Source organism: Mus caroli, unplaced genomic scaffold (assembly GCF_978045245.1).
Source record: "Mus caroli unplaced genomic scaffold, Mus_caroli_1 scaffold_6, whole genome shotgun sequence".
Taxonomy (NCBI): domain Eukaryota; kingdom Metazoa; phylum Chordata; class Mammalia; order Rodentia; family Muridae; genus Mus; species Mus caroli.
This window is the reverse complement of record NW_028227261.1, coordinates 101,677,860-101,691,354: the sequence shown is the minus strand read 5'-3', so window position 1 is coordinate 101,691,354 and position 13,495 is coordinate 101,677,860. Positions and strand designations below refer to the sequence as shown.

Sequence of the window (13,495 nt, the reverse complement as noted above, 5' to 3'; positions counted from 1 at the left end):
GAGGGAATAAATGAGAAGGGCAAGGCCTGCCCGAGCCATGTTTGCCATGTTTGTCTGGAATGTTTGTCCCTTCCTATTGCTTCTGTCTGCACAGTTGCACAAGTCTAACCTTTGGACAAAATCAAACAAGAATGCCACCGAGGACACTGTTTTGCCAGCATCATAAGTCAACGATCCTGCACTGGGCACCTATTTGTTTTTTGAGGTGAACAAATGTATTTTCACAAAAGCCAGGCTAAATGAAAAATAACGTGGTCGGAAAAGCCTTACACAAGGATATATGAAAAGTGTAAATTTATAACCTATTTTGATAGTGTTTAGTTAAGACTAAAGTGCACTCGACTTAGAAGTCAGCAATTCAATGGATATGCACTCTAGAGCATTATGTGCACATAACAATGTCAACAATTCAATAGGTATGTTCTCTTTGAAATGGAAATGAGGACATGACCACTCCTGGTATGGTTAAGGAGAAAGTTTTTATTGTGGGTATGAGAGAACAGCCCAAGGCATCTGGAAGGGTCCAGACTGAGCATGGCCTGCAGAATAGACAGGGCCATGAGAGGGGAGAAGAGACGGGGGGGGGGGGGGGAAGAAATGAGGGGGCGGGAGAGAGAAGGCAAGGGGACAAAGAGAGAAGCCAAGAGGAGAACCAAACAAGATAGCATCTAGCCAAGATAGCTGAGGTTCTATAGGAAAGGGGAGGTGGGGAAAGGGCAGTGAAGCTCAGGGCTGGGATGGTTTAAAGGATTTGGGATGAGAAGTGCTAAGGAGCCAGGCCAGTGTATGCTTTTAATATGTTAATAGACACCTCTGTTAGCCGTTGGTCCCAGGTTTCTCTGAGACCTTATCCTGTAGAGCAGAGGTGTGTGCATACTCCAAAGCAGTCTATTGACTGCACCCAAAGCTTCTGGCTACTTGGATGGTAAAAGCTGTAACTCACCTTCATTGTTCATAAACGAACGGAACAAAGGACAATACTATCAGGACTTGTGACGATTTAGTCAATAAAAGGCATAGATATCATATTCTAGTTAAAGTTGTTGCAAATATATCAAAAATCCTTTTCATGCTCACCACTGCTTGGAATGTCTTGAGTCCACCTTAAATTGCCATTTAATACCTAAAGAAGCACGCCTGTTTTTCAGTAATTTACCTTTATATTTTGATGGTATTTATTTGTTCAGTGTAACTTGTTTTTAGAGCTATATGTATTTGCTAAGCATAAAATCGTTAGGAGTTTAAAGGCTAACAGGATTTCCAAGTTTATGACGCTAAAACGGTTTTAATCCCTGATGCCCAGTAAATAATATAGCTTAGTGTACATTAGTAAATTGGCCAAGAGGCAATTTTCAGGGAAATCATTGCGATTACTTAGCTATTTAATGTTTGTGAACAGTGGACCCAATGAAAACAGTGTATTTAAAAATGGTTTCTAAATCTTAGTTGGAAAGTCATGAAACTGTGCTTCACAGAGAACACAAACACGCACTAGAAAAATATAAATTGTAATTGAAGTTTCTCTGAGGGCCAAAAATCGGAGGCCGTCAGAGGTCAGCTTTCGCATCACACAAAATTATTTCAATCTCCATGTGTGACTCTCAGGCCCTCGGGCCCACTCTTCTGGGCTCCAGGAAAATATCCCATCTTTGTTCAGAGACTCCCAGGCCATGCTGGGGATGGGTTTTGGAATTGGAATGGGGATGCAGAGTACTCTGTGATACAGAAGGCTCGCGGAGGGTTGCTACAAGTTCACCCCACCCCGAAAAGCATCCACGCCACGCCCTACATTCTGGAGCGTTAGCGCCCTTACAGTTGAGCTGATGCCTCGGGATGGAGGAACAAATCTGCGAGCTCTCTGTCCGCCTCAGGCGCCTGCGGGGAAGGGCGGAGTCACGCCGCCAAGCCACGCCCAGTCCAGCAAGGACCCAATCGAAGCTGGCCCGCGCACCAGGAAGCGAGGAGAGCGCGTATCCCAGCGCCCGGCGGCGGTCTTCCTGCGCGCTCAGGACTGCACCATGCTCGCGCTCCGAAGCGGCCTGAGGACGGCGCTGGCCCCGCGGGTTCTGGCGCCTCAGGTAGGGGACGCGAGGGCGTGCGAGAGTCCCGCGCAGGGAGGTGGAACTGTCCTTAGGTGGTGCAGTAACGGGGATCAGGGAGGTGGGTGCGGTCTGTGGGGAGAGCGAGCCTAGTCTAGGGAGGTGGGCGGGGCGTGTGGCGGCCACGAGCAGCCTTGGGAGGTGGGCGGGGTTCGTGGTGCGCGTGATGACGACGCTGCGAGGTGGGCGGGTCTGCAGAGAACCGGACGTATTTTGGGAACTGGGTGGAGCCTGTCGAGTGGAGGCTGGGGGTGGGGCGGGGCCTTGCTCTGAGGGGCGGCGCCGGGAGGTGGGCGGGGTCTGTAGCGAGAGCTGTCCTTCGGAGGTGGGTGGGTTTGTGGGGCAGGAACCAGCAACACTATGAAGTGGGTGGGGTCTGGAGCGCGAGTAGGCCCCTGGTCCGTCTAGCCAATGCCCGGTTCAATCGATACCCAATATTTCGTGAGTCCAGGGTGAACCCGCTTGTTAGGTTGCCTCCCTGGACAAGGGACAGAGGCCTTTCCTTGACACCGGGTGTCCCCGAAGCCCTGAGCATTGTGTTCTTGCAGTCATCACCATCGTGACTGCCACTCATTGAAGGTTTACAGTTCCTGCCTGGTTCAAAAGCCGGCGTTTTATGGAGTTCAGGGTCAACCTGGGATCATCCCACCCTGCAACTCAGGGTCTGGAGATCTTAAGCCGAGCATGGCTTTGGAGCCTGCTGAAACTGGTTGTGCCTGAGATGGGACTTTCGTAAAAAGGAGGACACCTACCAGCCTCAGCTGTTGACCCTGGGCCATTTGTGACTTGAATCCAGAAGTTCTTGACTTCCTTTGTTTAGGAAGAGCGTTAAGAGCTGTCTAGAGACAGACTTTGTGTCGAATACTAAAGAAGAACATAGTATTCATATGGCCGCTGTCCTCTCTGTCTTCCTAGTATGGTTGACAAAAAGCTCTAATTTGGAGATAGGAGCAAGCAGATTTCTACCCTGTCACTGTTTGACCCAGCCCTGCAACAGAAAATTGCCTCACCCCTTAACAAACACCTTTCAATACAGATTTCTTTAATGTATATTTTCTGTGTGAAAGATTATAGTAAAAGTATCTTTGATCAATAATTTATTTCTGTTCTATCAATACAAATTCCTCGAATCATTCTAAAAGATTGTTATAAGTCTACCATGTTTCCTTTTTTGATCTGGTATGTTTTTACAAGTTTAGATTTATTTTTATGTGTTTGTGCACCCTGTACATGCCTGGTGCTTGAGGAGGTCAGAAGACAATGGCTTCTCTGGGACTGGAGTTACAAACCATTGAGAGCCACTGAATGGGTACTGGAAGTGGAACCTGGCTTCTCTGCAAGAGCAACAAGTGCTGTCAACCACTGAGCCAACTCTCCAGCTTTTATTATATATTTTAAGCTACAAGTATGAAGCAGTTATTTAGAGTGTGATTATAAAGGACAAAAAATCATTCCTGCCACACCCAGGAACACCTGCAGTGTGTTTTATAGCAAGCTTAGTTTTTTGAGACAATAGCAAACATAACTCATAATAATTGTGAATGAAATGAGATACGTGGGTGATTATATTACCCTGTACACAGGAAAAAATCATATATTATTATGTCTTCTAAACAAAAATAGAGTTAAGGCATTTTGCTTTCATTAGTCCTAAAGATGAACAAGGTAAGCACTAATTTTGTCATAGCTTTACTTACCAAAGTGGTTTTGAATATTCTTCTCATTTAATCACTTTCAGAAAGTGGATACATGCTAACTCAACCCAGTTAGGAAGGTGCTATAAACTAGAATGCCGTGTGTGTGTGTGTGTGTGTGTGTGTGTGTGTGTGTGTGTATGTGTAGGTGTGTGTGTGTGTGTGTGTGTATGTGTAGGTGTGTGTGTGTGTGTGTGTGTAACCATACACAGGGTCATCAATGGTAGGGTGCTTTCTAGCAGTTATTAAACCACAACATGAAGATTTTCATACAAAGCATATGGCTGTTAAAGGATATTTCCATCAACCTGATACACTTGGGTGCGTTAAATGCCCTACTTTGAATTGCATCTTTCTTTTCAAACTGAGGAGACTCCTGCAGGTGTCCAGGCATAACAATGAACCTGCAAAGAGATGAGAATAAGAACTTGGTTCAAATTGACATTGTCAACCTGGATTAGACCCTGGGGATTCTAATGCCAGGCAGTTCCTTGTAAGCATATTTAACACAGTACAGTTTGGGGGAAAGTACAGCCGTTTCCATTCTGGGTTTCCAGACAACAGTCACCAAGTCCAGGTTTGACTATATAGAAACTCCTTTGCAAAGTACATGTGACCCTGGAGGCAGGTTCTATAGTTTAGGGGCCTAGAATCTAGTGTGGTCTCTGACTAATAGCATAGAGGTCAGCAGGTGATAAAGTACCCGTGACATGTCCTCTAAGGATGGGTTTAACCGGAGCTAAAGGCAACAGCCTAAGAGGGAAAGTCTGGAGTAATCATTCTAGGGAATTTGGGTGAGGTCTGCTTCTATAGCAAAAGGTGGGTGAGGTCTGCCACTACTGATAGCAGAAAGGTCTCTAGATCCTCAACAATACCCACTCCTAGCCTTCGGGGCAGGAAAACAGGTAATCACTCCATTGAGGAGAGGTCCCTGAGCGAGTGGTTAACATTCCTGGTTCCCTAATTCTCTGTGGATACAATGCCTATGAGCCCCAACATGAGACTAATGTTTCTGAGCATTTCTGTCTCCTTGAATTCTCCCTTTTTCAGCTATTATACAGCCATCCACTCTATTACAGAGCAATTTTAATGGTTCATAGCATTTTTTGACAAGTAAATTACTTCACTGAGTACTTAAAAAGAAAAGTTTAGATCTAAGTAATACTTCTTTTAGAAACCCAAAAAGTCTTCTGCTAATAGAGATTTTCATCATATCTGTCAAAAAGACAACGTACAGAATGTGCAGTCTTCTTTTAAATGAGTCAGCCATACTATTGACTGTTGGTTTTGGCCAAATAAGAGAAAACTCCAAAGTTGTAAGGCTCTCCGGGAAACCTAATTCCAACCTTATTGATTGCATATCAGCAACTTTTCATGTGCTTAAAGATGGCCTCCAGCTAGGGAGAGTAATTCTACTCAGCACACTTACAAGCAGTTACCTTTATTGGTATCTCTACATAAACATGTCTGCCTATAAAGAGTTGACAGGAGAAATAGAAATATGAACTATGTATCTACTCTGTGTCCCTTGTTTCCAGGCTCAAATATATGATTGTAACAGCATGATGAATCTTTTCCAAAATATTTCAGTGTCCCCTGTCTTTTTTAGGTATGTTCACCTTTTGCTACAGGCCCCAGGCAAAGCGATGGGACATTATATGAATTCCGCACCTATTTTCTCAAGCCCTCAAAGACAAATGTGTTCCTGGAAAATTTTAAGAACAGTGTTCACCTTCGGACAGCTCACTCTGAAATGATTGGCTATTGGACTGTAGAATTTGGAGGCAGAACGAACAGAGTTTTCCATATTTGGAAGTATGGTATGAGTCACCCAACTTCTGCTTCATGCAAATGCTTATGGCTAAGTAGTCTATGGAGCCGGGTTCTTCAGTCTGTGTTACTGTATATACACATGGGTTACAGAAAACATTTTGAATGAAGTATAGTAAATTTTAGCCGTTACTTAGTGGCCACTTTGTATCAACCACTTGCTTAGACTCTGAGGTTAATATGTATGGGAATGTATTGTCTCATGAATCTCTAATATGATGAACTAACTTTAATTCTCCGGTTTAGAATGGTTTGTTGGAAAAAAAAATACCTTTTGTAAAATTAAAATCTGTGCTTGCAAAAGTCTAAGTGTGTGGAGAATACAAAATGAAAGTATCCTAGAGCTTGATATTGACGTTTTGGTTATTTCTTTAATAATTCTCATATTTAGAGACTTTGAGAGGATATCTGACCATCAGCTTTTAAGTTTCTCAACTCTAAGATTTAATGATTTTGTTATATTTAGCAATCACTTTTGTTTAAGTTCTTCAGAGTTTCAAAGTCACTGTCTTGTTCTATCATGGAGATAGAGGCAGAGGAATTGAGAATGTCCTCATGCCACACAACAAGTGTGAAGAATCTGTGAACTTTCTTACTCCGGTGTCTGGTCTTCCCAGCCTATGTCAAGGCCTGAGGGTGCCTAAGGAACCCGTAATCATTTCGTTTGGGGCTTCTCCATCCGTGTCCAAATTAATGTTCCAAAACTGCTTTACTATAAAAAATATTCATTCTGTCCCTAGCATGGCACAGTTTGGGACTTCTTCATGTTATAGTAGATCAGGTCTCATTAAAATTAATATAGGCTTCAGATGCTATACCAGTTAAAACAAGACCTATTGAGAGAACTAAGAAGAGTGTGAGAATCAATGCCATTTTGTTTACCGTAAGGAGAACAGGCTTGATGGCTACATCTTCCTTTCACTTATGTTGAAATTTGCCCCAAGGTATCTTGACCACATCCCATCATCACCAAAATATTTCTCTCTCAACTGGCCCTGTCAGGTGGGTGTTTCAGTCGAGTAAGAAGATTCCACATATATTCAATTCACAGTGCTGAAGTCTGTTCTAAACCCTCTTCATGGATTCGTTTAATCCACAAACCTGGTGGTTGATGTTATCTTATTTCCCCATATCACAGACTGAGAAACATATAGTAACTTAATTCCTGTACACAGCTAAGTGGTGGAACCTGTGGAGCCCATTCAGTAAGTGTCTTAGTCAGGGTTTGTATTGCTGCACAAAACATCATGACCAAGCAGCAAGTTGAGGAGAAGAGGGTTTATTCAGTTTACACTTCCACACTGCTGTTCATCACCAAAGGAAGTCAAGACAGGAACTCACACAGGGCAGGAACTTGGAGGCAGGAGCTGAGGCAGAGGCCATGGAAGGGTGCTATTTACTGACTTGCTCGACCTGCTTTCTTATAGAACCCAAGACTACCAGCCCAGGGATGGCACCACCCACAATGGGCCATCCCACCTTGATCACTAATTGAGAAAATGTCTTACAGCTGGATCTCATGGAGGCATTTCTTCAAGGGAGGCTCCTTTCTCTGTGATAACTCTAGCTTGTGTCAAGTTGACACAAAAAATAGCCAGTACAATGAGATTACAATAGTTTCTCTTTCTTTTACCCTGAAGACTGTGATTTGATGCAGATAGCACATCTTCACATGTAAGTGTTTCCAAAACCGTATCACAGCGTCTTACATGCTGTGGATAAAATGTTTGCTCATTTGGGTGAAATTCAAGGAGGGGTAGACAATTTTCAATAAAACAATATAAACGTTTCTCCATTTTTTTTTTCTACCATAGATAATTTTGCCCATCGAACTGCAGTCCGCAAAGCCTTGGCCAAGGATAAGGAATGGCAGGAACGATTCCTCATTCCCAATTTGGCTTTCATTGATAAACAAGAGGTTGAGATTACCTACTTGGTACCATGGTGCAAAATAGGAACGCCTCCCAAGGAAGGTGAGTTTGTCTTGGGCACTGTGAATTGTCATGACTGAAAATGTTCAGCTGTTAAGTGATTTAGAAAAAGGGGGGGAAAAGTGCTCCTGGAAAACAAAAACCAATGAATTATTTGTTTTATATAGAAATGATGCGGTGAGTATTGAGATTAAAACTGATCTCAGTTTATTCTTGAAAAATGAGAATTAATTAATGAAGAATTTTCCAAAGCATGATATATATATTGGAAATACACATATATCTATGTACATATGTTTGCATGTATGTATTTTTTGATGGCTATATGTTTGTCTGTATACAACAGGCATGCCTGGTACCTGGGGATATCAGGAGATCCCCATGGAATTCGAACTACAGACAACTGCGAAGTGCCATGTGGGTCCTGGGAGTTGAACCCAACTTCTCTGTTAGAGCAACTAGTACTCTTGACTACTGAGCCATCTCACCAGCCCTTCTAAACATTATGGATTAAAGCTTAATTACATTGTAGAAAAAAATCAGTATAATATACAGTTTTTAGGGTCAAGACAAGATCTCATGATGTAGCCCAGGGTAAACTCTAATTCACAATTCTCCTACTTTAGACTCTCTAACACAGAAATTATAGACATGTAATACCATGCCTGTTTAAATAATATAAACATTTAAATACAAAAATACTTCTCACAGATTACAGTATTTTAGACTAAGTATATCTTACTTATAGACTGGCATTGCCAAGGTACACTGCAGTTAACCTTACTGTCTTCCTCTTTCTGTTTGAAAGTAATTCCTTACGATATGTCTTCTTGCTGATTTAAAGAAACTGTTATCTCAGTCCAGTTTTAAACAAAGGTCAGATTATAAAAGCATAACATTTTAACTTTTATTTCCCATTTTTCCTAACTATTTTAGAGTATAAGAAATTTGAAAAGTCTCATTGAGACCTTACCTATAGCGAGCAGAGGAAGCCCTGAGTGAATGTGTATTCTAACATGAGCACAGCCCATCCAGGCTTCACAAGGCCTCAGACCCATAGGAAAATTGGCAGAGCCAATATAAGACATATAAGCCAGGCTCGAGGGAAAAAGAGCTTTCCTTAAGACCCATGTATGAATATTTATGAATGATCTATCCTGAGTGCCAACAACAACTGCAGCTTCTTCCTGCTGGATGTTTACAGCCTGAGATTGCTCACCTACAGCAACCTCCTGCTAGGCTAGATAACCCTGCCCCCCTGTGCTGCACCTAAAAAAACAAGGGAAGGTTTCCAGTGGTGGTGGTAGCAGCAATGTTACAAAACCTCACCTGACCCCAGCATCATTGTATGTGTGTCTGTATGTCTGTCTGTTCTTCATTCCCTTGCCCCATCTAACCTGGATTCTGGGACCCAAGCCACAGGTATGCAGCATTGATCTACTTAGGTCTGCCCTCTGCTTGCAGCACTGTGCAAACATCATTGCCATCTCTTGCAGTGTCAAATCTTGGTTAGTCTGGTTTTTTGTTTGTTTGTTTGTTTGTTTTTTGCACTTTCCACATTTATTTACTTAGGTATTGTATATGCATGCCATAATGCACACATGAAGGTCAGAGAACAACTTGGGGGAGTTGGTTCCTTCCCAACATTGTATGTGTTCCAAGAACTGAGCTCTGTCAGGCTTGGCAACAAGCATTTTTACACACTGAGCCCTCTCACTAGGCTTCAATGTTATTTTCTTCTACATTTTTCATAATTCTTTCGTGTCCTTGTTCTTTTTCTATCAGATCTACTTATCCTCCAGTTTCTTATTTCTGCTTTATATTTCTGACTAGAGGTCAAAAACCAACAACAAAAGCCTCTCAAACAATACTTGGATATTTAAGAACACTAAAACCCTATGCTGAGCTTCTTTTCCCTGGAAGTCAGATATGACTTCAGGCCAACTGTTTCCTTGCTGCTCTTGTTAGGAATAGACTCTCAAAGGAGGAAATTACATGAAGAATAGTATCTCCCCTCTCAGAGTTGAAAAGAAGAGGGAAAAGTATAAGATTGGGAAATACTTATTTCTTTCCTTATAGACCTACCCAGCTTAAAATCCTATTTTGTGACAAAGTATCAATATCTGGTACATTGACAAGTTCCCAGATTAAAACTATTTAATGTAATATAGCTTTTGTTTCCCCTCAGTTATTCAGGTTAACCTTAAACATAGATAAGAACTTCTCAACATAAAAACAAGGAAAAATAATGCAAAGAATTAACAAATACATCTGCATAAAACTGTATCTGCAGATGACCCCTTTTTTTCATTTATTTATTTATTTATTTATATACTTGACATCCCAGTATCAGTCCCCCTCGCTCTCATCCCAGTCCCATCCTCCCACCCCCGGTCTTCCATTCTATCCTCCCCCTCTGAGGAGAAGGGGAGCTTGCCCACCCCCTGGTACCAACCCGCCCTGGCACATCAAGTCACATCAGAACCAAGTGCATCCTCTCCCACTCAAGCCAGAAAAGGCAACCCAGCTAGGAGAGAGGGATGCAAAAGCAGGCAACAGAGTCTGAGTCAGAGACGGTCCCGGCTCCAGTTGTTGGGGAACCCAGTTCCATATGACTCCATGAGCTCTTCCTAATGTTTGGCTGTGGGTCTCTGCAACTGTTGCATGAAGCCTCTCAGGAGACAGTTATGTTACGTCCCTGTCTGCAACCATAGCAGAATATCATTAATAGTGTCAGATGTAGGCTCTCTCCCTCTCCGATGGGGTGGCTCTCAAATTGGGTCAGTCGTTGGTTGGCCATTTCCTCAATCACTGCTCCAGGAGGATGACCCTTTAAGCAGATCGTGTGTGTGTCTGTGTCTATATCTGTGTGTGTCTCTGTGTCTGTGTACATATATATTATATACATAGTAACTTCCCACTCCAAGAGTCAAAGCAAATTGACTAAAGAGTAACTGTTGAGTAATTACTTAATTATTTGATTCTATCAATTCTAGGAGTCTATGAACTGGCTACCTTTCAGATGAAGCCTGGTGGCCCAGCTCTGTGGGGTAATGCATTTAAAAGGGCAGTAAATGCCCATGTGGAGCTTGGCTACTCTACACTAGTTGGTGTTTTCCACACTGAATATGGAGCCCTCAACAGAGGTAACAGCTGTCTATTTCTGTGAGACTGTGATTGATGCATGTTGATGATTGTCTGTGTTTCTTGTTTTGTTTTTTTTTGTTGTTTTTTTTTTAACGTTGATTTTAGTTTTGAGTGTTTTTTCCTAATTGTTAGGTATGAAAACACTAATTTGTATCTTATTTTTTATTGTGATTATTAATACCTTTTGGAGCTATTTCACAGGATAACAGTTGTTTAGAAACTGGAAGAGTCTTTAAGAAAATTTTAACTTTTTTCATCATTTTTCTAAACATCTCATGATTTATTTCAGAAAAATAATATTGGAGTAAAGGTGTTGTTTGTAAATGAAAATATAAATATACATTTATAAAATTTACCTGCTGTGTGATTGTATCTAGGGGCTGGAGAGATGGCTCAGTGGTTAAGAACACTGACTGCTCTTCCAGAGGTCCTGAGTTCAAATCCCAGCAACCACATGGTGGCTCACAACCATCTGTAATGGGATCAGATGCCCTCTTCTCGTGTGTCTGAAGACAATGATGGTGTACACAAAATAAATAAATAAATCTTAAAAAAAAAAAGATTATATTTAGAATATAGTACACATATACACACATACCACATGAACTTGTATGCAGACAACAATAAAAAAAGAGGGCATGAATTTGAAAGAGAGCAAGGAGGTTGTGTGGGAGGGTATGGCAGGAAGAAAAGGAAGGGAGAATGGATATAATATAATCTCAAAAATGAAAGAAATGCCTAGTATTATGAGGAAAATTACAGCTAACTCATGATCTAATTCTGCAGTTCATGTTCTGTGGTGGAACGAGAGTGCAGACAGCCGAGCAGCTGGGAGACACTGGTCTCACGAGGACCCTAGAGTGGTGGCTGCTGGTGAGCTGATTGATTAGGCATGAATTATTTTTAGAACAAATTTGATTCCGCTGAGAGCTTCATTGTCTTCTAACATGTCTTTCCAGTTCGGGAGAGTGTCAGTTACCTAGAGTCCCAGCAGAATGCGTTCCTGATTCCAACATCATTTTCACCACTGAAGTAGTTTCCTACCCAGCCCCGAGCATCCCATCACAGAGGTGAGCTATATCCACAGCGGGCACTTCCTGTCTCCAAGAGAGTCGCCCTGTTCATTGTCTGAAGGACAGGCTGAGCTACTACACTGTGACCTCTGCATCTTGAAGGCTACCTGAGTCATTTACTACGAGTAGTTCAGGAAATGTTTCTGTTCATTTTCATAACTACTGGATATCAGAAAGCATTGTTACTCCACTGTTTCACAATATCTTGCCTTCTGCTATTTTTATGACTAAGTCTTGTATTCAAAAATGATTTTGAAATTTTTTCCCTCAAAGTATTTGTAAATTAGATAAATACAATGTCTGCCTTTTTATCATGTTAATTTTTCCTGAAATTTAAAACTATTTTTTACCAGTAATCCTTTCTTTGTGATAATAAGTGGGGTTTATAGAAATATTAAATCTAGTATTTGTCTTTATACTTTAGAAAAGTATTAATTATGGTTTCACATTCATTAAGTCAAAATTGGAAAATAATATATTCTTGAGACTTAGTGTATAATACGGTCTTAGTGTGTTTGTTTTTAATTGCTTTGTACTACTTTTTTCTTTTTTTTTTTTTTTTTTTTTTTGGTTTTTCGAGACAGGGTTTCTCTGTATAGCCCTGGCTGTCCTGGAACTCACTTTGTAGACCAGGCTGGCCTCGAACTCAGAAATCCGCCTGCCTCTGCCTCCCAAGTGCTGGAATTAAAGGCGTGCGCCACCACCGCCTGGCTTTTTAATTTTTTTTTGCTTTTTTTTTTTTTTTTTTGCTTTGTACTACTTTTAACTTTACCTTGAATTACTCATAAATATTATGAGACACTTACTTATTTCAATGAGATCTTTAGAATTATGGAAATCTCTGACCTAATAAAAGCCTTCGCATTCATTCTAATTTTTTATCAAGTGTGTCTTCTATATTTATCTCTTCTTTTTGTGGAGCTTTTCCTGTATTGCATAGAGTGATGACATCATGACAGTGTGGCAGCTTCATTCCTGTTAAGTACACAGTGGAATAGCATGCTTGCTGGCTCTGAGGGCGAGCTTCTGTACCACTGCTGTCTCAGCTGTCAGCACTGTGAGATGCTGCTCAGGAAGGCAGGCTGTGGGGCTGTGGCATCCATTGAGGCACTCTTCAGGCAGCCCTCAGAACGTTGTAACATTTATGTGACACAGCTGTAGCTTGGTATGTGCTTCACATACACATTTCAGATAGATGCAAGACTCAGAAAGACAAGTATGTGACCCTCAGATGTGGTCCCTCGATTTTCTATGCACTGAAAATCATGTATGTCTATATAAAATGAAAGTAAAAACAAAACTTGTCTATGGTAACAGAGGGGAGTAGAGATGGTGAAACTGGGAGAGAGGTTTGATGGAGGGAACATAACTCAGTGTACAATGTGTGCTTGTGTGAAAACTTCCTTAGTATAATACCATATGCAATGAATGTATACAATGAATTTTTTAATTGTTAAAAGCCCAAATGCACATAATGAACATTTTTTTAATTTAATTAAAAATTTAGCATTCATTTATACAATGTTTTTTCAAACATTATGTTTTTCTTGGTTATTTGAGAATTTCACACAGTGCATCCTGATGACACTCATGTCCCATTCCTCCCAGGTCTACCCTTCCACCCTTGTGCCCTCCCCAAAGATAGGAGAAAAGAAAAACAAATAACATGGGGCCCGATATAGAGCATGGTCAAGCTAAGAGTGGTCAGCCCCTTAAAGAGA

The 13,495-nt window shown here is 41.4% G+C and overlaps 1 protein-coding gene across 1 annotated transcript; it reads left to right on the top strand.

Annotated features, from left to right (window-relative positions):
* Nucleotides 1–1,939: 1,939 nt before the first annotated feature.
* Nucleotides 1,940–13,272, top strand: LOC110292891 (protein NipSnap homolog 3B). Its single transcript, XM_021160547.3, has 6 exons — nt 1,940–2,078; nt 5,403–5,613; nt 7,438–7,596; nt 10,551–10,700; nt 11,488–11,574; nt 11,661–13,272. Exons 1-6 carry the CDS (start codon nt 2,019–2,021, stop codon nt 11,735–11,737), a joined length of 744 nt encoding a protein of 247 aa, XP_021016206.1. The 5' UTR covers nt 1,940–2,018; the 3' UTR covers nt 11,738–13,272.
* Nucleotides 13,273–13,495: the final 223 nt, after the last annotated feature.

What these genes read in the sequence shown, in the direction of transcription:
- LOC110292891 (XM_021160547.3), top strand. Translation starts at nt 2,019, where the DNA reads ATGCTCGCGCTCCGAAGCGGCCTGAGGACGGCGCTGGCCCCGCGGGTT. An exon ending in CGCGGGTTCTGGCGCCTCAG is followed by an intron (nt 2,079 to 5,402) that starts GTAGGGGACGCG and finishes TGTCTTTTTTAG; the next exon opens with GTATGTTCACCTTTTGCTAC. An exon ending in TTTCCATATTTGGAAGTATG is followed by an intron (nt 5,614 to 7,437) that starts GTATGAGTCACC and finishes TTTCTACCATAG; the next exon opens with ATAATTTTGCCCATCGAACT.